Genomic DNA, 25,097 nt, shown 5'->3' with positions numbered 1-25,097 from the left:
GGAAAATATTATTCCATTTATCAGCGCAGCACATATTGTGGAAGAAAAATCAACAGGATTATAATACTCATAATAAATATTAATATAAATACAATAAGGGAATCTTCCTTACATTATTCATCTTTTCCACATTATTCCTGATCATCCTGCATATCTATATATAAATCTACCAACAGCACATTCCTATAGACAGAAATCCACAGACGGGGACACATGCAGCGTTCAATATTTATTCAGGACAATACTGAAACCATCAAACAAATGGAATACAATGCCAGCTTTCTTCATAGCTTTGGGCACTCAGTGCCAGGGACTCTCCTTTCGAACTCTGAGAATGATCTCTCTCTCCATATATATATACAGGATTAGCCAGAAGACAGACTTGTACAGCAGTACAAAGCCAAGGATTGATGTGGATTGTGTGGTTATCCATAGCAACCAGATTTCACCAGTTACAGCATTCGGACCAGAGAAAGGTGGTTCTGGTCGCCATGGGTTATTCCATAAAGCATCTGTAGAAGCAGATTTACTGGCCTTACAAGACTGGAGAAAAGGACGACGTTCTGCCCATATGAACCAAACCGACTCCAACTGTCTGTTTTCTACAGCAAGATAAAAGTTAAAGTAAACTTGTTATTGGTTAATATAGAGGACTGGCACATCCCTCCCCTGGCAGTGCCACCGACAGGCCATCTGAAGGTATTACACTCCACATCCAACATGGGCCCAGTAAGAGCAGAAGAGGTATATGTATTCCAACTCAGTTAGCTATCCGTTTTGAAATCCGATTCTTCCTGGGTTATAACCTGCATTGGGAGCATCTCATTGTTATTGGAAACTCAAACAAATACAGTGATATGTGCATATGTGCTCTTTACAAGTTGTAACACTTTGGAATGTAAGGTGCTTCCTGACTGTGAGGGTCTCAGCTCGTTTTGTAGGATCTGAGGCGTGAAAATATGCACCTTAGCACTTATCTAGGGTAGGTTGGTGGCAGGCTGGTAAGTAGTTCCATCATGAATGCTGCAGCTTGTAGTCTGAAAGTTTACATGAAATGCTGCTGCGATGTGACAGAGGTGTATATGAGGTCAGATGTACATTGGTGTGGCGGTAATTGGTCAGTGCAGTTCTGTGTTCCAGCGTTCCTCTGCTGCACAGAATTCTCTTCTCCTCTGCTGTGTTCACATGGCTATGGCAAAGGTCAGAGAGTGCCTGCACTTGCTCATGAAGTGGTAAACCTTTAAATCGCCTTTGTGCTAAATAGAAGAAAGCCTCAATGAAGGCCTGGAGACACATACCTGCACAGAAGACAAATCACAGCAATCAAAATCAATCAATACCATTCCCCAGAGACCTTTATCAGTCTCTCCCCATACTCATCAATCATAGTGCCCCCCACCCAATTACTGGACAGAAAAAATCCACTTTATACAGTTACAGCAATTCTCCCATTTTTATGAAGTTACCGAGGCAGTAAACAGTAAAGGGTAGCTGGGAGTGAAGCCATAATAAAAATGTCCTCTGCTGCTGGGCTCCAAAACAAAGACAGTCAACCATTCGCTGAACTAAAGGAGGAAGTGTACCAGCTGGTCTCCGCAGGTACCTTATCTCATTAACCACTTGCTTACTGTGCACATACACCCCCTTCCTGCCCAGGCGAAATTTCAGCTTCCGGCACTGCGTCGCTTTAACTGACAATTGCGCGGTCGTGCGACGTGGCTTCCAAACAAAATTGGCGTCCTTCCCCCCCCCAAAAAAAAATATTGCAATAACCGTATAGTGACTGGTTATGCACAAAAGTTATAGCGCCTACAAAATAGGGGACATAATAATTTATTTTTTATTATTTTATTTTTTACTAGGAATGGCGGCGATCTGCGATTTTTATTGGGACTGCGACATTATAGCGGACACATGTGAAATTTTTTTGGGACCATTCACATTTATACAGTGAACAGTGCTATAAACATGCACTGATAACTGTATAAAAGTGACTGGCAGGGAAGGGGTTAACCACTAGGGGGCGGGGAAGGTGTTAAATGTGTAGCCTAGTGAGTGTTCTAACTGTAGGGGGAGAGGGGTGACTGGGGGAGGTGACCGATCTGTGTCCCTATGTACAAGGGACACAGCATCGGTCTCCTCTCCCTGACAGGACGTGGGTCTCTGTGTTTACACACAGAGATTCACGGTCCTGCTCAGTTACTGGGCACGCGCATCGTGTTCCCAGTAACGCGACGGGTGCGCCCCCTAGCGGCTTTAAAAGACGAGGACGTCATATGACGTCCTGTCAGAATAACTGAGCTACCTTGCCACCGTCAATTGATAGCGGCTGGTAGTATAGGGGTTAAAGTGGTTGTAAACCCTTGTTTACAACTTTATGCTACAGGTAAGCATATATTAAGGCTTACCTGTAGCCAACAATGATATCTCCTAAACCTGCACTGTTTAGGAGATATCCCTGTATTTGGATGTGCCGACGTCATGCGGCACATGTGCAACTAAAGCAATGGCATTACGTTGCTTCAGTTGTACCGTGCTGTTCCCGCGCATATGCGCGGGAGTGACGTCATCGTGGCTCCATCCAATCACAGCGCCGGAGCCGCGATACCCGGAAGTCACTCCGGGACAACGTGTTGGCGGCCAGTGTGGGAGATGTGGAACACTTTTGGGGCTTCGATCTGAGGTAAGTAATACATAATCAGCTAGTATGCTATGCATACTAGCCGATTATACCTTTGTCTTGCAGGGTTTATTTTATTTTCGTTTGCTTTCTGAGGGTTTACTTCCTCTTCAAGTCTATACTTCTACTAGAAAATAAGTCATGTAAACATTCCCAGCAATGCTCCAACGTTAATTGAATGACCAAACAACATTTTTGGAGCCACTGCAGACCCCTTCATTTGGCAGTAGTGAACAGAGGGTCCTCATTGGCTCCAAAACTTAGCACAGATTAGCCAGAGATTATGCAATTTTTTTTCCTTCAACCACGAACTGAAGGAAAGAAAGTTGATCGATTCCCCCATCAACACAGTCATTTCTTTTGCAGTATTGTATTCGACATCGGGAAGTTTTTTCTGTCAGAATACAATGATCACTGCTGGAGGTAATAGCTGCCAACAGTGATCATACGAAAAAAAATACCTAACAAGCTGGTTGAACTTAAGTTGATCAATAGATCGACTCCAGTACAACCAGCCTGCCCAAAGTTGGATTGAAACTCGTCCGTTTTCTGCTGACCCTGCCAAATTTTGATGGGTGGCTTTATGGATAGTTAACAATGATTCCATGTGCTGATTTGCCACAGTAGAACCCATGGGTCACTGGAGGTTACGACACTGTATGGATTGCATTAGGTTACTTCTGTCTCTTTTCTCATTCAATCATCTTTATTTTTCTTTAAAGTGTCATTAAATTATATCCTTATAGGTAGATTCAGGTAGAGTTAGGCCGACTTATCAGTAGATAAATCGACCTAACTCAGAATCTACGCTGACGTATGTTTAAGCGTATGCTCAAACAGAGATACGCTTAAACATATCTAAGATACGACAGCTTGCGCCGTCCTATCTTAGATTGCAATATTTTGGATGACCGCTAGGTGGCGCTTCCATTGCGGTTCGGCGTAGAATATGTAAATGAGTTGTTACGCCGATTCACGAACGTACGCCCGGCCACCGCAGTCGATTTACGCCGTTTCCATAAGGCATTAGCAGGCCTAAAGTTATTCCATCTATTAGGTGGAATAACAATGTTAAAGTATGGCCGCCATTCCCGCCGCGAGATTCAAATTTTTTACGTCGTTTGCGCAAGTCGTCCGCAAATCGGGATTTACGTCCACGACGAAATCAATAGGCCCGTGCGGCGTACTTAACCGCAATGCACACTGGGAAATGTAGTCGCCCGGCGCATGCGCAGTGAACAAAAACGTAAAAACCGTGAGGTCAAGCCTCATTACCATCAAACACGCCCCCCTCCAAGTCATTTGAATTCGGCGCCCTTACGCCCGCCCGCTTTAGGCTACGCCGCCGTATATTAGCAGGCAAGTACATTGAGAATCATGTACTTGCCTCGCTAACTTATGGCGGTGTAGCTTAAATTCCTTAAGCTACGCCGCCGCAAAGTTAGGTCAATGTTGCTGAATCTACCTATTATTCTCCAGAAGTAATCCATACACATCCACTAATTAAATACCCTGTAATCTATTTCATAAAATTGACTCTTACTGTGTTTTTCTGCCTCCTTGTAATATCCTTTGTGAGCTCTCAAACCCCTCCTTTTCTACTTACTTCCATTTGTATAGAATGAGCAGTGCACGTTCTCTATGCACACTACAAATCCCATAGTCCAGGCATGTTCAAAGTCCGGCCCGCGTTCCGGACGGTCATCTTGACATGTATATCTTTTGTGGCCCCCAACGAATCCCAGAGTGCCGGGGGCCATAAAATAAATACATGCTGGCTGCCTTGGAGGAGACGGGGGAGGGGACAGGATGAGCGCCGTGCATACAGGAGTATTTTGTGTTTACACGGCGACCTCTGTAAAATAAAGTCTTTGTCTCCTGCGCTGCCATTGGACGACTGTTCTGCCCATCATAGGAGGCAGGACTTTTTTTATTAAAGAGGCCGCCGATAAAACAGGAGTTTCTCCTGTATGTCTGTCGGCGCTCGTCCCGCCCCCTCCCTGTCTCTTCCAAGGCTGCAGATGGGTATGAATCAGGCTGCATTAATGGCAATGGTGAGTCTGCATTCATGTCAATGGGGGTGCTGCATTCAGGGCAAGGGAGTGCTGCGTTCAGGGCAAGGGGGGTGCTGCGTTCAGGGCAAGGGGGGTGCTGCGTTCAGGGCAAGGGGGGTGCTGCGTTCAGGGCAAGGGGGGTGCTGCGTTCAGGGCAAGGGGGGTGCTGCGTTCAGGGCAAGGGGGGGTGCTGCATTGATGGGCAATGACCCTTATTTAGCTTCAGGCCTCGTACACACGACCGGACATGTCCGCTGAAACTGGTCCGCGGACCAGTTTCCGCGGACATGTCCAACCGTGTGTAGGGCCTACCGGACAGTTTTCCGGCCTAGCGGACAGGTTTCCAGCGGACAAAAGTTTCTTAGCATGCTAAGAAACTTGTCCGGTGGAAACCTGTCCGTCGGACATGTCCGATGGTTAGTACACCTAAGTGATTTGACACATGCGTGGAAGCATTGAACTTCCTGGTTCGCGCACGTCGCCGCCAAGTCACCACATTTTCTGTCCGCGGGAATTTTGGTCTGATGGTGTGTACACACATCAGACCAAAATCTCCCAGCAGACATGTCCGATGAAAACGGTCCGCAGACCGTTTTCATCGGACATGTCTGATCGTGTGTACAAGGCCTCACAGTTCTTTATTTAAAATGTAAGATTTTTTAAAGTGAAGGTGTGTGTTATACGCCAATAAATACGGTATAGCCAAATAACATGCTCAAGCTCATCTCTTCACCACACGCAGCCAACAAAGGCAGGAGAATTCTTGTTGGGAAGTGTATTGGTGCTCCGACAAACACACTTAGACCAAATTTTAATGGTTCACAGAATGTCAGGCAAAATGGTCGGCCCTCACGCATGTTCACTTCATCAAATCTCTCTCTTTGAAAAAAGTTTGGACACCCTGCCATAGTCCCTCTAAGAAGAGAGGGTGGCAAGGTTACTACATACAGTGTGACTATGGAGAATGAATGTAGCCACTCTCTAACAAGAAATTGAATTGCAGCAGCCAAAAAAAAAAAAGAAGAAGAAGAAGAAGGATTGGAGATCTGGAAGAGGCTTGCAATAGTAATTTGCAGCGATTAGGAGGTCTTAGATTGAGCACTGCATATTTCACCTGCAAGGATATTGTGTGTATTATTCAGCTTTGTTAATACCTGGAAAGTTTCAGAACAAAATTGATGAACTACTGGACAGATCCACCAGGTATAGTATAGAATACCTGGGGTAACCTGGTACACAGCAGGCACCATATACTATTGCGTAAGGACATTAAAGTTGGTCTCAATTGCCAGAACGCTGCATGGGTAACTTCTGTTTCTTTTAATAAAAGCTCACACCGGATATCATTAGAAAAATGCACTGGCTTACTTCTGAGTGCTACATGCAGTTTTTCCCACTGAATAAAAATATATCTGAAATAAAATGTGAGCATTGCGCATTCTGGAGGTTACTTCATTCATCTACTTGTAGCGCCTTTCACAAAGGCACAGGACACAGGGAGCATGCAGCACTCAGACCAGGCAGAAGAGCCACTGTTTCTTAAAGGAGTCCAATAAATTGATGTGGCTTGGGTTTATATGACAACATGGGTTTATTTTCTATGACCGACATCTCTATCTAGTGGCCATTATGTAGTATTTTCTTGAAATACCGTAACTATCAGGAAAATAACATATGATAACTAGATGGGGCTGACAAACAGAGAAAATAAACCTATTAGGTGAATTACAATGATTTTCATGATGGCCGATCATGAATGCTTGTATTATGAGTGATCGCTTGGGACATTTGCATAGCAATTTTTTATATTGCATAGCAATCAGAGCCCTACTGCATTCACACCTTGGCGTACAAAATCGCGGCGTTTTGTCCCGCGATTTGCGGCGACAAAACGCCGCGATTGTAAATGCAGCCTTACCGCCTCTATGGAGATGGTTCACATCTCCTATGCCGAACGCCGAAAGCCGCCTGAAAAAAGGTCCGGGACTTGTTTTCAGGCGGCAGGCGTACGGCGTTCAGCGTGGAGATGTGAACCATCTCCATAGAGGGCAATGTGAAATCATCCCTCCAGCGTCTCAGGGGCGGCTGCGGCGTCGCACTACAGGCGTATATACGCCTAGGTGTGAACTGGTGCTAAGTCAGCTTATGTGCAGAATCACCAGGAATTAGCCTAGTTCAACACATTAGAGGGTCAAATAAATCACCACAGTGGCAACAAATACTCTCAGTCCCACTGGGCTATTGTATGGAGATCTTATCACAGCTCAATATAAGTGATTAGAGAGACCCAAGAGGATAGAAGCAACACAGCAGAACTGCATTTATGGAGCTCCTCTAAGTATCGTATGTCATCTTGTCACTGCTGAAGATGGTCCAGCCCTGGGGCCATATGACACCTCTAAGTTTAGCACACTACCCACCTCTGACACATAGAACAGAAAGCATGTGAACTATTTTTTACTTCAGTAAACAGAAATTCTACATTGAAGAGAATATTGGGGACTCCGAGCCAAAATGTGAATGCTCTTGTCTTCAGTTTGGAGAAATCTTTTTGGCAATCAAATCTCAGAGCGTTCTGCAGCCAGCCGCTGAAAGAAGAAAAGCGACAATTCTGCACTTTGGGATTATTAAGTGTCTGAAATAAAACATAAGAGGCAGTTGATGATCCCTCAAGGTGAATTATGGCTCTTTCCATCACTAAATATGTTTTTCAGGACTCTCTCTAAGATATTTATCTGACAAACTTCGGCTCCTCCACTGCACAACTGGCAATTTAATACCATTAACTATGTCTCATTCACACAGACAAGCAGCGATAGAACATGGGGTTCAAGGCTTCTTCACTATATTTCTCTATAAATAAGCACAAGATGCCAGGACAGACCTAGAGGAAACAGACTCGTATGGAATATGTGATGTATAGGCTTAAGTAAGATGGAGTCCCCAGTGCCAAAAAGTCAGCTGCAGAACTAGTTATAAGTGGACCAGTAGCACAATACATCCACTTAATGTTGGAAAGGTAGTAAAAGTTATATTTTAGCGTATACAGTTTGTCACATCTTTCATAAGAAACAGCATTTGTAAACTCCACTTCCTGGCCTGTGACATCAGTATAGTCACCATTATTTAAACTATTTTTAGCCAATCTGAAGTGTTATTTATATCATGGGATGGTGTAAGATGTACAGCACACAAGTTCAAGTTAGTAAGTAAATAAAAGTAAAATTGGTGCCAACCTAGACACAAGGACTCAAAAAATCTAAATGGGCAGCTGCCCCTTTAAGTGTTCTGTGTGAACAAGATGGACTCTTATCAGCAATACTATATATAACTTGGTAACTTTGATAACTTGGGGCATCAACTGTTTTCGAATAGTAGTAGACGGGATCAACACACATGGAAGCTTCCTGATAAAGCTAGTATGCGAAATGCATCCGACATCCGCGACTGCCATCAGAGACGTCACTTCCTGTCGGGTTTGGTTAGCAAGTGTATCAGCTGGAACCCATGCCGGGTTTTCCAAGCGGCGCGTGGGTTATCCTTTAAACCAGGCTGTTTATGTTGGTGCTGACCTGAGCACCAATAAATGTAAGTGTACAACCGTGTTCATCCCTTCTACTTTTATTAAAACGTAATTAAACTATTTTGGAATTAAAAAATGTCTGGGTCTGGGCTGCGGGAGAGAGAGAGAAGGTGACAGAGATCAGTGGCTGGCTCACTTCCATAAAGCACTATGTGTGTGGATCACATGTACTACCATTAGAAAATGGGTGATACCCAAGTTATCAAAGGCGTATAATATATATATATATATATATATATATATATATATATATATATATATATATATATATATATATATATATATATATATAATATATATATATATATATATATATATATATATATATATATATTGTATTGCTGGTAAGAGTCCATCTTGTTCACACAGTGGTGGAGTTCGAATTGAAGCACGTTTTTGAGCACTATTACATTAAGAAACACAGCGGTTGGAGTTTTATTTTTTTCCAGAAAAGTTTTTATTGAAAGTTAATGTCAATACATTCAGATATGCATTACATAAGTAAGTGGTTAATATGACACAAATAAAGTTGGCAAAGAATATCATATAAACCTTACATGTGTACAAAGGCCAAATGAAGAACAACAGATCGTAACCCGTCCCCAACACATGTCTTCTGTACCGAAGGTATATTTGCATATAAAGAAGGAACACCAATAAGGGTCTCATTTATCTAATACCCATCCTAATAAAGTAAACTAGTGAATATAACGTTTAAATGATAAAATAGCTCTTATCGCTCTATCCTTACACATATATCCTAGTTGCAGACATTTAACTAAATAAACAGAGACTATGAGGAGCAATTCCCCGTCCCGTATACCCCCTTCAGAAACATTAGCTGAATACTGGAGAGGGGGGATAGGAACAAGGAGAAGTTCAATAACGCAAACATCTGGTCAAAAACCTAAATGTTTTTAACCTTCTGCTGAAAAACGAGTCCCAGGTAATAGAAACCTCGGGCCTACCTATAATTAAGAAATTCCTTTCCCAGAGGCTTCAAATCCTCCCAATGAAATTATGATTTTATTTCACACTCCGCAGGTGCACGCATTCGTGCACTACCAAGGGGGTTAAAAGAATATGAAAGGAGTTGAAAGACAGAGCAGTGCAAGATAAAAAGTATGTCTATAGCTTTTTTACCAGAAAGACCTCGGTCAGAGAAAAAGAAAAAAGATCTAGCTATAAAAGGAATTCGAATCATTAGGCGGGAACCTATGTTGAGTTATGAGTAGTGGGGGTCCTATATAATGTCCAACATCTCCAAATGTGTCTAAATTTTTCCGAGTTGTCATTAGCCTGATGAATCAACCTTTCCATCATCTCTATTTTATCCACCCTCACCTGCCAATCCAACAGTGTAGGCGGAATGGGGTCCTTCCACCGTATCGGGATACATTGAGTAGCCGCATTGATTAAGTGTAATACAAGTGATTTCCGATAGATTGATTGTGGCAGAGAGGTGTGATGAAGAAGATACTGCCCTGGGGTAAAGTCAGGTGTATAGGAGGTAATCTTGGCAATATGCGAATGTACCTCCTGCCAAAAGGGCTGTAGTTTCGAACAGCTCCACCAGATATGTAGGAGAGTACCCACTTCTCCACCACACCTCCAACAAGTCGGTGACACTGTCGGGTAAAATTTGTGTAATTTGCTTGGGGTTCTGTACCACCTGGAATAGATTTTGTATCTATTTTCCTGGGCAGATACATTAATAGAGCCCTTGTGAATGTGGTTCCATATTGAGCTCCAGTCACCATCTGACAATGATACCTGAAGATCAGCCTCCCATTTCGTATGGATAGTGGACATCGCGGTCTCTTGAGGGGTAAGCCACAAATAGATCCCCGAAATAAGGTGACGTTGAGGGGCAGAGGATTCGCACAGCTTTTCAAGGTGTGAAAGATCCCTGCACCATAGATCGGATGTTTGTGAGTTTAGAAAAAAATTTCTAATGTGAAAGTATTTAAAACGTGGGATTTGGAAATCCGGAAATCTCCGAACCATGGCTGAGTGGGATAGAAGTTTGCCCTTATCAAAAAACTGATGTGCTCTCAGTGTGGGGGCTGTCTCGGACCCCCCAAGATTTATAGTATTAATACCTTCTGAAAATCCGGGGTTTAGATTGAGTGGGGTCATAGGACCTGGGTGAGATGCCATGTGTGAGTCCCCACTTGTCTTTCTAAGGCAAGCAAGGGTTGGGCCAATTACGGGGTGGGAAGTACAGGACCTGGGAGTAAATTTTTTGTCTATCCATGGGAGATGTGAAATCCTAAAACCAACGAAAGCCTCTTCCAACTTAACCCAATCCTTTTCTTCTTTATGTACATGCCAATCGACTATTCTTGTTAGTAAGCAAGCTTTGTGATATTTAGAGAGATCTGGTACTCCCAGTCCACCCCTCATCTTGGGCATGGTCATTCTATCCCAATTCAATCGAGCTGGACGTCCAGCCCAAAGAAAACGTCTACAAATGAGTTTGAATGAGGCCAGAAAGGAGGCAGGGAGTTTAATGGGTATTGCTTGGAAAAGGTAAAGAAGCCTGGGAAGGACATTCATCTTTAAAACCGCCGCCCTCCCGAACCATGAGATTGTTCCCTTAGTCCAAGCCTCTAGATCGGTCTTGATAGACTGCAAGGCTGGTACGAAATTACGTAAATATAAATCAGAAAGCTTAGTGGGCAATTTGATCCCTAGATAGGTTATGTCATTTGGGTCCCACTTAAAGGGGAAATTGTGTTTGCAAAGGGTCACGACATCCTGAGGAAGCGACACGTTCAAAGCGATTGATTTGCTAAAATTGATTTTAAAGTTAGAGAGTATTTGGAATAATTTGAAATCTTTGAGTAAATTTGGAATGGAGATCAGAGGATTCGTCAGAAATAGAAGGACGTCATCCGCGTATGCAGCCACCTTATATTGTTTCCCTTTGACATCAACTCCCCGCACATCCGGGTTGTCGCGCAGCCGTCTCAAAAAGGGTTCTAAAGTTAGAATAAAAATGAGGGGTGAGAGAGGGCAACCCTGTCTCGTGCCATTATGCACCGAGAAGGCGTCCGATAGCCGGCCATTCACTCTGACCCGGGCCGTGGGAGTTGAATACAGCGCCATAACCATCCGCATAAAGCGATGCGGTAGACCAAGCTTACAAAGCGCTGCTTCCATATAATCCCAGGCCACTCTATCGAACGCCTTCTCGGCGTCAAGGGACAAAAAGAAACCCCTAATCTTGGAAGTGGACAACCATCGATGAATATTTATTGCCTTTGTTGTATTGTCCCTTGCCTCTCTACCCGGAACAAATCCAACTTGATCAGTGGATATAAAAGTCTGAAGGAGGGGAAGTAATCTATTGGCCAATATCTTAGCGAAGAGTTTTAGGTCCACATTCAATAATGAAATGGGACGGTAATTAGTAACTAATGTATGGTCCTTCCCAGGCTTCGGGATCAAAGCTATGTGTGCTTCAAGTAAGTCAGATCCAGTGGATAGGGAAAAAGGAATGTCATTGAAAGCTTTAATGAAATGGGGGAGTAGTAGCGTAGCATATGTTTTGTAATATCCTGACGTCAAACCGTCTGGGCCAGGACTCTTACCCGGCTTCAACTGTTTCAAAGCATTTAATGCTTCGTCCATAGACACCGGCTCGTCTAAATGTGACAGGTCAGGAATCTGAGAAGCCGGTAGACCATACCCAGAGAGAAAGTCATCCAAAAGTTTTTCCCGGGGCGTCGGCATCCCTAACCCAGACTGAGAAGGTAAGTCATATAATGAAGAAAGAAAATCTGTAAATTGTTTAGCGATCAAGTCTGACCTATGGAGAATTTCTCCTGTAGGGGTGGTGATGGAGTGGATTGTGTTGGCTTCTTTTTTCTTTTGTAGTGCATGTGCTAGTAACCTGCCAGACTTATTGCCAAATTCGTAGTAAAGTTTATGAGTTAGGTTAAACTTGTATTGTAGCCTTTTGTGGAGTTCAGATTGAAGGTCTTTTCTGGCCTCCAATAGGGCCTCTAGGGAACCCGCCGCTACAGAGCGTTTGTGAGCAGCTTCCAAAGTCTTTATTTTAGATAAAAGCTCGTTAAGTCTGGCAGTTCTGAGCCTGCGCCGTCTGGCCATAATAGAGATAATTTTTCCCCGGAGGACGCATTTGTGTGCTGCCCAAACTGATGCCGGAGCTACCTCATTTGTGGAATTATCGGTGAAGTAATGGGCTATGCATTCCGAAATTTCAGTTGCACAGCTGGGGTCAAGCAAAATGGAATCATCCATCCTCCACACTGGTCTACCCGGAGAATGACCTCTCCAAGATAGCGTCATCGTGATTGGGTGGTGATCCGAAAGCACCATAGGCTCAATTGACGTGTCAGAGAGTCGGACCAGGTCTTCCTGTGTTACAAAAAAAAAATCAATTCTCGAGTATTTAGTATGTAGTGGTGAATAATAAGTGTAGTCTTTAGTCGTAGGATTGAGCGTACGCCATGTGTCATGTAAGGTCAGCAAGTCTAGTTGGGTTTTAATGGCCCGGAGGGCTCGGTAAGTCAAACAGGAAGATCCATTGGATGTGTCAAGAAGGGGATTCAGGGGGACATTGAAATCTCCTCCTAAGATCAGTATCCCAGATTGAAACATCGTTAGTCTTTGAACAATATCTCTAAAAAAGCTAACTTGTTGTGTATTCGGTGCGTAGATATTGGCAATGGTCATCGGGGAGTTATATATCTTGCCCTTGATGAAAAGAAACCTCCCATCCGGGTCTTGTTCAACGCTCTCTACCTGAAGTGGGCAATGTTTAGACAATAAAATGGATACTCCTCTCGACTTTGATACCCCGTTAGTGGCGTGATACGCGTTCGGGAAATGGACGCTCCGTAATATGGGAATGCTATCTGACCTGAAATGGGTTTCTTGCAAAAAAACTATGTGAGGCCTTTCCTTCCATAAAGAGGAAAGTAATAAGGATCGCTTCTCTGGTGTGTTTAAGCCTCTTGTATTCAGAGAGTATAGTTTCAAATTCATATTAGTAGTGTCTTGATCAGTGGATCGTAGGGTTATGTTATTTCTGTCAACCATCTTCTCCCTATTGGTTAGGAGTGTGGGTAAGAAAGAAGCAGGAGTGGAAAGGAAAGGTAGAGGAAGATGAGAAAAGAGGTCTAATTAAGCGAGTAATATTGCAGAACCCGCGGAGTGGAGGATTGTATAATAGTACAGGATTCAGTAAGCAACCGAACAAATAAAAGGCCGAACGGCAAAGGGTGCGGTGCACCCAAATCAGGTATACCGCAACCAGCGGGTATAGAAGCAACCAGGCCCCACCGTGTGGGGGTCAGCCGGACCGAGTCCGAAGGCAGAATGTATTGACTCGAAAAGTATAATCAGTAATATCAACAGTAAACTATTAATAACTAGAATAACCCATGCCACCCCAGGACAACCCCTAGCATAAATTAACCTAAACCAGCCAATCTTAAAACTATTGGCGAATAACGTAACCCATGGAATATAGATATTGCTAGGGAGGATGGAACTCAATCCCCCCAGCAATGGATCTAGTAATGTATAGTAAGGGAAAGAGCCCCCCACCTATTATCAAAGTGAGAATACCCAATCCCCCTGGTAGGGCAGCATCTCCACCCCCCTTGGCTTTGTTAGAGATGATGACTCCCTGCCCAATAGGAGCTATAGGAAGCATCCTAACCCTCTCACATCTTCCCAGTGGTACCCGAAGAATTAATATCGTATACACCATGTTATTTGAGCCAATATCATATAGGGGTAACATTTGAGGTAACTAAGCCATCCCTCCCCACTAAATCATATCTATAAAGCAAGATCAAAACTTAATGGAAAAGACATCCTCACAAACTATTAATGTTGAGGCTAAAATGTTACATTGGAGTAAGAGAGGTCGCGTTCAATCCTAGCATACAAGGTACTTTGGTCCTATACCATATGTATGAGGGACCCTTGAAACCCTCAGGGTAATGAAATACAATTGTGCCTTGTCAGTAAGTGTTTAACATGGCAGAGCTGAATAATATAATGTCTTCACCACTATAGAAGTATGAGTGAAGTCATCTGGTTCAATAGGTTTCAATGAGCTGTAAGCCAAAAGGGATGTGGGATTCCAGTTTTCATTCTCAAACAGAAGCCTTACCAGCCCTCATCTCTATCCCAAGAATGACATTGACAGCGAACCCACAATTCCAATTAGATGAGAGCTATATACATTAACTTTTGAATACCTCTCAAAACTTGTGTCAAAGTTTCATTGCGAAGAACAGATAAACAGGGGAAACCGCCAACGGGGCTTGATGACTGAAATGTCTCAGTGGTCTCTTCGAGCTCTTCTAGCAGCTGGTCTGGTGGATCCTATGCTCTGAGAGCCGGGTGCCCTGTCGTCAGGTGGCAGTTCAGATTCCGATGGGGAGCGCCGACGACGATAGTTGGTAGACTGAGTCTCCATTGGTTCTGTATGTTGAGGTGGCCATCTGTTAACTGATTGACGGTACATCGCGTACCAATCCGGTACAGCAATTAAGGGGATCCCCAAAGTGTCGCAGAAATGTGGCAAATCCTCAGGAACTTTCAACAGAGCAGTGCGACCCTGATGAGATGCTGATAAGCAAAATGGAAACTTCCATTTATAGCTTATGTTTCTGTCACGTAATACATTCAAGAGGGGTCTAAGATCTCTGCGGTGTTTTAATGTGATGCCCGATAGATCTTGGAAAAGTTGAATTGGTGCTCCCTGACAGGATAATTGCTTACCCCGCGCTTTTCTTAGAATATCTTCTTTAATTCTAAAATCAGCTAGGCAACAGATAACATCCCTTGGGGGGTCTGCTTCTTTACCTTTAGGGCGCAATGCGCGATGAATTCTGACGAGATCTATGTCAGTCTGAGGGGGTCTGTCAAGAATAAAATTAAACAGGCCCACCACTGATTGAGAGATGAGGTCCCCCTCAACCGATTCGGGTAACCCCCGCACCCTTAAGTTCTGGCGTCGTCCTCTATTGTCGAGGTCCTCCATGTGTCTATTCATATCCCTCATTTGAAGGGTGTGATCATCCACCTTCCTAGTACATCGCCTGAGGGCAGATTCATGGTCTTCTATAACAGTCTCCGTTTGCGATACTCTGTCTGTGAGGGAGCGGAGGTCTAACCACAATTCCGAAATGGCGGCTGCCAGGGCGTCTTTAATATCAGTTGCCACACTTTTTAAGTCATCAATAGTTAGTGATCTTTGTGTTGCGACACCCTGTATCCCTGAAGCCTCCGGTCCCCTCGGGGTTAACGTTGGAGTCTGTGTCGGGCTTAGTATAATGTCATCAGAGCCCCTCTGCTGTGTCTGTGAGGTACCTGAGGTAATCCTCTGATGGGATGCTGCCATCTCTCCCCTGTTAGTGCGGGACCTCTCCGTGGATGAGAAAGTAGTTGTGCTGCTGTTTTGCCTGGGCGAACGGGATCTAGATGCTGACGAAGACCTAGAGGCTGTTCCCATGTCGGTAACGATTGTAAATTTTGGCTGGGTGAGCTGTACGGGGAGAAAGTTATCCTGAGGTGACAGGAGCTCAGCGGTTAGGCATCCATTCTCCCTCACGGCCCGGCCACGCCCCTTGGAGTTTTATATGACGGTTTTATATTGACTTTTTCATATCTTTGATTTAAGGATTTTTTTACATTATGTGGGCTGTGTTTGTTCAAATTAATTGAGATGGGTTATTGATGTTTTTGTTTCTAAGGTTGTGTGCGAGTACCTTCATTTTTTTTTTACACTTTTTTCAAGTTCAGGTTAGTACATGGGCAGATTGTAATCTAAAATATCTGATGGAGAACTTCAGACTCATAGATGCATAACTAAAAAGGACATTGTGGGCCAGATTCACGTAGAATCACGGCAGCGTATCGTGAATACGTTACACCGCCGCAAGTTTTCATCGCAAGTGCCTGATTCACAAAGCACTTGCGAGAAAACTTACGCCGGCGGCCTCCGGGGTAAGCCCACGTAATTCAAAGGGGGGTGTGCCATTTAAATTAGGCGCGCTCCCGCGCCGGACCTACTGCGCATGCTCCGTTTTGAAATTCCCGCCGTGTTTTGCGCAAAGTGACGTAATTTTTTCGACCGGTGACGTGCGTAGCGTACTTTCGTATGCCCGGACGTCTTACGCAAGAAGAAAAAATTTTGCAATTCGACGCGGGAACGACGGCCATACTTTATACAGCACATACGTATGCTGTGTAAAGTTAAGGCAGCTAAAACGACGACTAACTTTGCGACGGGAAACTAGACTAGCAGCGACGTAGCGAACGCGAAAAACCATTGTGGATCGCCGTAACTACAAATTTGCATACCCGACGCTGGTTTACCACGCGAACTCCCCCCAGCGGCGGCCGAGGTATTGCATCCTAAGATCCGACAGTGTAATTCAATTACACCTGTCGGATCTTAGGGCTAACTATGCGTAACTGATTCTATGAATCAGTCGCATAGTTAGGAAGACCCTAAAACAGAGATACGACGGCGTATCAGGAGATACGCCGTCGTATCTCTTTTGTGAATCTGGGCCAATATTCCCACAAGAAGTAGTTTACTGATAAATAATGAGCTTCCTGCATTATGGCTGTCCCCACTGCCTGCAAGGTGGCACCTCCCAAAGCCTGCATGATGGTGCCTGTATAACAGCCCTTTCTGTTACCTGCATGATAGTACCTGGGTGTGTAAAGTAGGAAAAACAATGTACTTAATGTACTCTTAATGGTGGCTGTGTAGTTTGCCTCTTCCTGCCACACCTTGCCTCCCTACTGGCCCTAGCACACTCTATAGCCACAGTTAGATATTGATTTGCCACAGGAGTAAACACTGGGTAAATATGCCGTAACAGTGCCAAAGCCAGAAGATTTACAGGAAAATGTACATCCTGCTAGATAGAAGAAAGGCACTGCAAAAAGTTCTGTCTAGAACCGATGCTTGGCAGTGGTCAGATTGTGCCTGCATCGCCAACCGCCCACTGATTTATGGCTGCCTAGCAAATGCAAACTGTGATGATGGGATCAGATAGACAAGCACCAACTGATGTGTTTTCATTTGGTTGCAGAATGATTTCCTGTTTTTTTTTTTATACCAGAATCCTTTAAATACGGTAATATGCTGTTAATAAGCAAAATAAATGGTGCAGTATCCAGGGAATCTATAAACATGAAGTGTACATCTCTTAGAGATTCCAGGATAAATCACTGTCTCTTCCTCCACTTCTCAGACACAGAATAAGATAAAACTACGATGGGGTAGTCACCTTCTGTTTCACATCCTAAGATCTGTTGCTTTGTTTTCAAGGCACCACCTTTCTGTTATCTTGTAAAAGGTTTAATCAATGTTTACATGCACAATGTTATTTCACGTTGTCTCTCTCAAGTGGCTACTGAAGTTTGTTAATGTCCCGTGGATGAGAAAAATGAAGCAGCATATTAGTGAAGTAATCAGATGCCATCACAATGCTTCCTCAGAAACATTACCTTTTAATAGCAGAATTGTGTTTTTTATTCAATGTACAACATTCCACGTAACACGAATCCAGAGATGAGAAATATGGGGAACCTGGGTTAATTTTTTTTAATTAATCACTCAACCATAAGCCCAGAGCATTTGAATTGTCCTATGGACATTTGCTGACAGTTGAACGGGATATAAGGCCTAGGAGAAGGTTGTGTAACATAGTATGTGACCTGGAGTCCCTGAGTTCTGAGAAGGAGGAGAGGCGCTAGAAGCTTTGTGAATACTTTAGGAGGAAAGGCTAGGTCAAAAGGCAGCACGAAAACTGGTATTGATTTATTTTTTCATTGACTGCCACTGCAAGGGACGGAAAGCTCTGATGGGGTGAAAAAATGGGAATATGTAGATAGGCATCTTAAATTTCTACTGATGCCATGTATTCCAGAGTCTCAGAGAAGCAATTACAAATCTTGCAGATTCCATTAAAGATTTTGGAATCTAAAGGCATTTGTTGAGGGATTTTAAGTCCAGAATAGGATGAATACCCTCATTGAGATTTTGTACAATAAACAGATTTAAATAGAATCTTTTGAACCTGTCTTGTGGTGATACTGGCAGAACTACTCCTTGGGACAAGGGATGGTTCAGAGCAATCTGCAAATCTGACTGTCCCTGGGGTTTCGGTTCATTTGTGAAAAAAAAAAAAGCGTTGAAAGGGTAGAGTTTTGAAATCCTTTAAAACTACTGATTGAACCCAGAGGTCTTGGATGTCTGTGACCCAGAGAAAGGCAAACTGTAACAAACACACCCCACTCTTAGAAGTGAGGGCGCCCCTTCACTGAGAGGAGGGCTCTGGGGAAGTCTTGCTGGGCTTTGCGATCCAAGCCTTGTGCTGAAAAGAAAGGCTGAACTTTCTGCATTTTTGTGTTCTGCATTTTAAAGGAGGTAGTGGTTTAGGAGGGGGTTTTGGGATCTTCCATTGTGGGAGTAAAACCTTCCCTCCTGTGGCATCTTTGATGAACTAGTCAAGTACCTCTCCAAATTTACATCTTCCTTGAAAATATGTATGTGTGTGAGGTGCTTTTTACAGGCAATTTCAGCTGTCCAGGCTTTCAGCCACGAGATGCGAGTTAGAGCCATTCTGGAAATTGGTCCCATAACATGGTCTAGGGCGTGGGTCCCCAATCATCCCGACACCATATCAACCATGGTGCTGTGATGATTGAAGTGTCAACACCAGCCATTGCCAAACGAAAAAACACACAGACACACCCCCTGGGCCTTGGCATAATTTTCTTCCATGCAGCCGGTCCGCAGTGCCAAAAATGTAGGGGACTGCTGTTCTAGGGCATCCTCACAAAACAGCAGAGCAGAAGGTAGTTGCTGTAATTGCTCTGTTAAGGCACAATCGTGGAAAATAGGGTCATGCTGGTTGTTCACTGCCCTAGCGAGATGGTTAAAGGGCTGGACCTGTAGCAAAGAGAGCCTTTCAAAGCATCTCAAACTTTCTATCTGGAGAACCTTTGAAAGAAAGAACAGCTTCAATAGGTACAGTGAATGTTTAAGACTGAGACAGTAGACCACTTTTTTGTTAACTCTTTCTTTACTGGCTACAGTTCAGCAGAGTTTGTGAGAAGTGAAAATCCTGCCTTGAGTGATACAATCTTCATAGACTGCACATTTAATCTGTTTATGAACAGGGGATGTTTTGAAGAATTTTGTAGGTCTCTCTGTATGCAAAGGGATATGACGAGACGAAGGTGGTTGGGCTGCACAATAGCAAGGCTCTTGCGGAAGGGAGCAATGAGCCTTTCCACTTTAGCAAACATGTTGCGTGAAGCTCCCTCTTCAATATAGCAGCATCCCGGGGGGAGAAAATGTTTCCACATCATCCAATACTGTCTCAATGTCCTCATCATTCCTTTCTGTGTCCGATTCGTCTAGGGCAGGCATATCAGGATCCAACTCATATAGGGAAATGGGAGTAGAAGAAGAGGCGTAGCGTTTTTGAGCCTTGGGCAAAGATGGCTGTATTAAGACCATTATGTGTCCAAGAAACTTTGACATAGATGCAGAAAATTCTGCTTTTGTCAAAAACGTAATTGTTTGCTTGCCTGAAAAAAGAGCGCCAGATGCAGAAATCGGTGTCCTGCTCCGACGCAAGCATAATATTTGCATGCAATTTTGCAAAGGCTTCCTTTTGCTTGGTGTTGACCATCCTGTAGTGAATCCACATGGAGAAAAGATGGGAGGAGGCACCTGAGTAGCCTAAAAAAGCTCTAGGCAGAAGTGGCGATAAAATGTGTGACCTGTGGTGCGATGTCACACCTGGTCATCCACCTGAGACTAGGTTCTGAGTGGATGAGTTTTAGCTCCAAACATGAAAAGTTTACACCGTAGTGAATAACATTCTAATATCGCCTCAGTCTTTGACAGTAATAGTCAACAGCATACAGGGTGGCCGATGTCTTACTGTATATATAAAGTCCAGTCTTTGCCTCTCAGGGTGGGCATATCCCTGAAGGGGTGTGATCCAGATGCACTGCCAATACTTGTGGCATTGGAAGGTTGTGAGGAATTGATAGAATTTTAAGATTAAATTATTATGAAAAATAACAAAAGTGCTTAAGCTAAGAGTGATTTCTCTTTGAAGCAGAAGAGGTCTGTCACTTGTAGGGTTGTAGGGGTGGTGCCCAAGGGGCGTGTCCTTAAAAGCTTGTCATTGCCCAATTACCTGAAGGTAATCCAGGGTCTATGAATGTGCCCTTTACTGTAAGATTAGGATAAAACCTTATCATATGCAAATAACCTGTGCCTGCTAAGTTGCTATTGATTACAAACATCACTGAACAAATTAAGTATGACTTATACTTTCTCTGTGTGGCACGTATATCCCCCTCTCTGCTCTAACTGATGAGCAGGATTGCCAACCGTCCCTAAATTTACAGACAGTCTCCCATAAGTAAATGTCCGTAGATGGGGGCCATATGTCTGTAAAAATACAAAGACTGACATCTCCTGGTTTACACTCACAGCACAACTACTAGGCATGACTCCCAAGTTCTGCGGCACAGTTTCCCCTGGCTCCTTTGCTGCCCACTGTACCCCACTGTCAAATTACTGGTTGCTAGGACTGCCAGGCATCTAGCAACCAGTGACGTATGCACAAGCCACATCGTGATGTGCGGAGGAAGATTTAACTTCCTCGTCCAGACCCGCTCTGCCTCCTCAGATTGGTCAGCGGGGGATGGTTTAAATTCACACACCATTAGTTGAGGCTGAGTTTGGTAGTTCACCAATTGTTTTTTTAGTTGTAAAGCCAGGCAGAATATTTTTTAATAATGTTAACATAGTGTTTGTAAGGATTAGTGGCTACATTTGGCTTTAGGAACATATGGTACACCCATATTTAGGGTTTAACATGTAGCTAAGCACCTCAAAACGCTAATTCCCTGATCAGCGCACACTTAGTCCTTTGACACTTCCTCTGGCTTTCTACCTGAAAAAGAAGGAGTTAATGTCTACAGGAGCCTGACATATATCCCATAATCCAATGATCAATACTTTGCAAATAATAAATGCACATATTTTTCCTGAACAAAATTTTAATTCACTATTTTTTACTCAATGGTGAATTTAGTCTTTAAATATTGATTGCCTTTGTTTATAATAGTAGTTTCGCTCATATTTCAGGTTGTCAGTAAAAAAAAATGTGCTCCATCAGTAAATTTGTCATGTTTTGTCAGTACAAAAAAAGTGCTCACTTATCAACACTGCTGATGAGTGAATAGGGATCACCTCTATAGGATGCTAGAGTGGACTTAGCAAATGTATGCATACAGAAAACAGAAAGCAAAACATACTCCATGATGTTTCTGGACTAGAGAAAAGTGAAATATGTTTGACTGCTCACTCACGGTACCCAAATATGGGAAAAATATAAAATGGAACTGCAGCACAAAATAAACTATAGGTAAATGAGGAAAGGAAGATTACCCGATTCTCTTTGGTCTAGCGCCATGCTGTTCCAGCGCCTTGTTATATCAATGTAGAGAATATCGCCAGATGCCATGCAGAAACTGCCACTACTTAGCTTGCAGCTCCTGCAAAGAAAGAGACAGAAACAATGACTTAGGAAGAAAAGAAAACAAGAGTAGCTACAGGTCATATCTCAGAGATCTTAGCTGGGAGTTGCAGCTGGATGTTCACATTGACTACAAGGCCATCATGCGAGTACAAACCATGACACCACTGTAGCACATGAATCTTCCTAACTTCCAGGAGAGTTATGCTGGCCATACACAGAGCACACATACAGTGTTGACAGGGGTATCTCTCCCATCAAGCAATTTTATTTTCCCGGGGGAGGGGGGGGGTGTTAGCTGCTGGAAGAACTCTGATTTTTGCTAGTGGCTATGCCAGCCACTAGCGACCATCGCATGTAAAATATGTCAGGCTGGTTGTACCCAAGTTGATTGATGAATGAACCTGGGTACATTCAGCCTGCCTATACATCCATACATGGTTTGAATCTTGGCCAGGTTCTGCTGAACTGACCGTAATTCAAATCAGGCCTGCCTTAAATAACCTCAAAGTTTCTTCTATTATTCAGGCACTCTATTGGTGAGAACTCTTTTTGTGTCTTCACACCTGCTGAGGAAATAATGATGATGTTTTCACACTCCCTGCTGAATTTTTTATTTACTTTACATGGAGAATGTAACAGGAAGAGCTTAAAACACACAAAAGGGGACAGGGACATTGAAAATTCAAAGGTGTTGTTGGATTATCCAAGACATATTACAAGGTGACTCCACCCACTGGGCTCGGTCTATAACTAAAATATCACTTTTGGGAAGCATTTAACACAAAAGTGTGCTGAATCAATAAAAAAAATTGTATTAGGTATTGGACTAAAAATAGACTTTGTCCTGTAAATCCCTCCAGGCTAAATTTATTTAGATTCCCAGATTACCAGTCACCTTTCCTGATGATGTTTCTCCTAAGTCTCATCAGTTCAGGTATTTAAAGTGTCAGTAAATAACAAACCACGTTTAGAAACGTATCTGTAATGGTGTTTCTAGGAACCTTCCAGGACAGCACACTGAAGATGAGAGGGTCCTCCCTACAGCAAACATAATCAATTGACAACTGTTAAAGCCCCCTCCCTTCCCCTTGTCCCTCAGTTTGTAATAAAGTAACTCATGAAACTGGTCCATAAGGGGAATAAATCCATGTACTGTTCTTATTCTTTTTCACCCCTCAACTGGACAGGAAGTAGGCCTGTAGTCCTGGAAGGTTACTAGAAACACCGTTACCAAGGCACACCCAACATATGGCTTTCCTCACATCTGAATGCTGGCATGTCTGCTGTGAAAGTGCTCTATATACCCAATACACGTGCAGTTAAATGCATTAAAATTAGACAGGGAAAAAAATGATTGTAACCATTCCACATATATCAGGTGTCCTGCCCAATGTTTGAATACTTAATCCACTCCAACACCATTAGGTGCCTTTGGTACTAATTAATGTAACATTAAGCAGATCTGTACTTCAGGAGACTAATGCCGCGTACACACGATCGGAATTTCCGACAAGAAAACCGTGGATTTTTTTCTGACAGATTGTTGGCTCAAACTTGTGTTGCATACACACGGTCACACAAATGTTGTCGGAAATGCATACAGACGATCGGAATTTCCGACAAGAACTTTTCCAGTCGGAAAATTTGAGAACCAGCTCTCAAATTTTTGCTGTCGGAAATTCCGACAGAAAATGTCCGATGGGGCCTAAACACAGTCGGAATTTCCGACCAAAAGCTCATATCAAACTTTTCTTGTCGGAAATTCCAATCGTGGGTACGTGGTATTCGTCTGTAGCAGAAGTGGAACATTCATATTGGCTTGCTACGTCATGTTTAATCAAGAGGGGGATATAAGGGATACATAAACCTACCAAGTCAGGTATACAAGTCAGATGATAAGTGCTCATACTACATCTTCAGACCATAATACTCCTTTACCAATGTCTTGGGATACAACTTTTGTACACTTAGTACTTAGTACTCGCCACTGAAATACATAGCAAATTGACAGGAGACCGAACATTGTTAAATCTTAACCGTACATATTAATGTGTTCTACTAGGGAGTGAGGAAGAAGAAAAAAAAAGTGGGGGGAAATTCTCTTCCTCCTCATTCTGTGCTATCAATGTATATTAAAATGATAAAACCTCCTCAATACAGCAGCAAAGACCAAAAAGGGGGGAAAGAGGAGGAAAAAAAAAGCAAAGGCAGTAGGGTATGACCCCAAGCGCTGGATCCCACCCTAGTCCACTCTAGGCGGGCATGGATCGAGGGTCTCCATTTAAATATCTGACCTGTGGGTCCCAAACCTTCTCAAACAGCTGTAGCTTATCATGTAGAAACGCTTTCATGCACTCATTTACCATAATCCAGGAAAGCTTGTGCTTGAGCTGTTCGAATGGCAAGCTAGCAGATTTGCAAGATTTTGCAATAATAATTTTGCTGATATAAATATAAAAGTTGTGAGGCGCCTCTGAGATCCCTATGCGTTCAACACCTTACAAACCAGCAGAGACTGTCTTGGGGATTTGACATGGTTGACTTGGGTAAAAGTGTAAATTAAGTTATACACCCTAATCCAATAATGTCGCACCTTAGGGCATTGTCACTATATATGGTACACCATCCGCTCCTATCCACAGCCTCGGGAACATAAGGGAGACGCTCCCGGTACATAGGCTGCAAATCCTAGCTGGAACAATTAACCATCTCAAAAGCACTTTATAATTTGCTTCTATGATTGAGGTGTTCACGAGAGATCTCTAGGACTCCTGGGCTATATTCTGCCATTCGTCAGGCTTAATAGTTTCCTTGAGGTCTACCTCCCATTTTTCCATGCACCCCTGTTTAACTAGGGTGTCAGTCAAAATAATATACATTTCAGAGATATGTTCCCTGATTTTATCAAACTTCTGACACAAATGTTTTATAGAAGACATGGTTACTACATCGGTGTTTCGTGATAAGGTACGTAGGAAGTGCGTTATCTGCGTATAATGGAAGTATTCTGAGGCCGGCATTTGGTGTTTCTCCATTAAAGCCGGTCTAGTTAAGATCTCCCTGTGATCGCATAGGTCAGCTATGCGCAGTAAACCTTTATTAGTTGACCATTTAAACATTCAGGGGTGAATTCCCTGTTTCCAAGGAAGGGGGCCATAGGGGTGTGCTGGGATTCAATTGTATGAGTTTTTGATAACCTATCC

At 43.3% G+C, this 25,097-nt stretch overlaps 1 protein-coding gene across 1 annotated transcript in view; it reads right to left on the bottom strand.

The window, feature by feature from the left end:
* Window positions 1-216: 216 nt before the first annotated feature.
* TTLL11 (tubulin tyrosine ligase like 11) overlaps window positions 217-25,097 on the bottom strand; it is a 146,772-nt gene continuing 121,891 nt past the window's right edge. Inside the window, exons 8-9 of the mRNA XM_040325252.1 lie at window positions 21,804-21,910; window positions 217-1,298 (exon numbers count right to left, since the gene is read on the bottom strand). Coding sequence (XP_040181186.1) covers window positions 1,015-1,298; window positions 21,804-21,910 — 391 coding nt within the window. The 3' untranslated portion in view covers window positions 217-1,014. The remainder of the gene's footprint in view (window positions 1,299-21,803; window positions 21,911-25,097) is intronic.

Source organism: Rana temporaria, chromosome 9, assembly GCF_905171775.1.
Source record: "Rana temporaria chromosome 9, aRanTem1.1, whole genome shotgun sequence".
Classification (NCBI taxonomy): Eukaryota; Metazoa; Chordata; class Amphibia; order Anura; family Ranidae; genus Rana; species Rana temporaria.
This window is presented reverse-complemented; position numbering and strand designations above follow the sequence as displayed.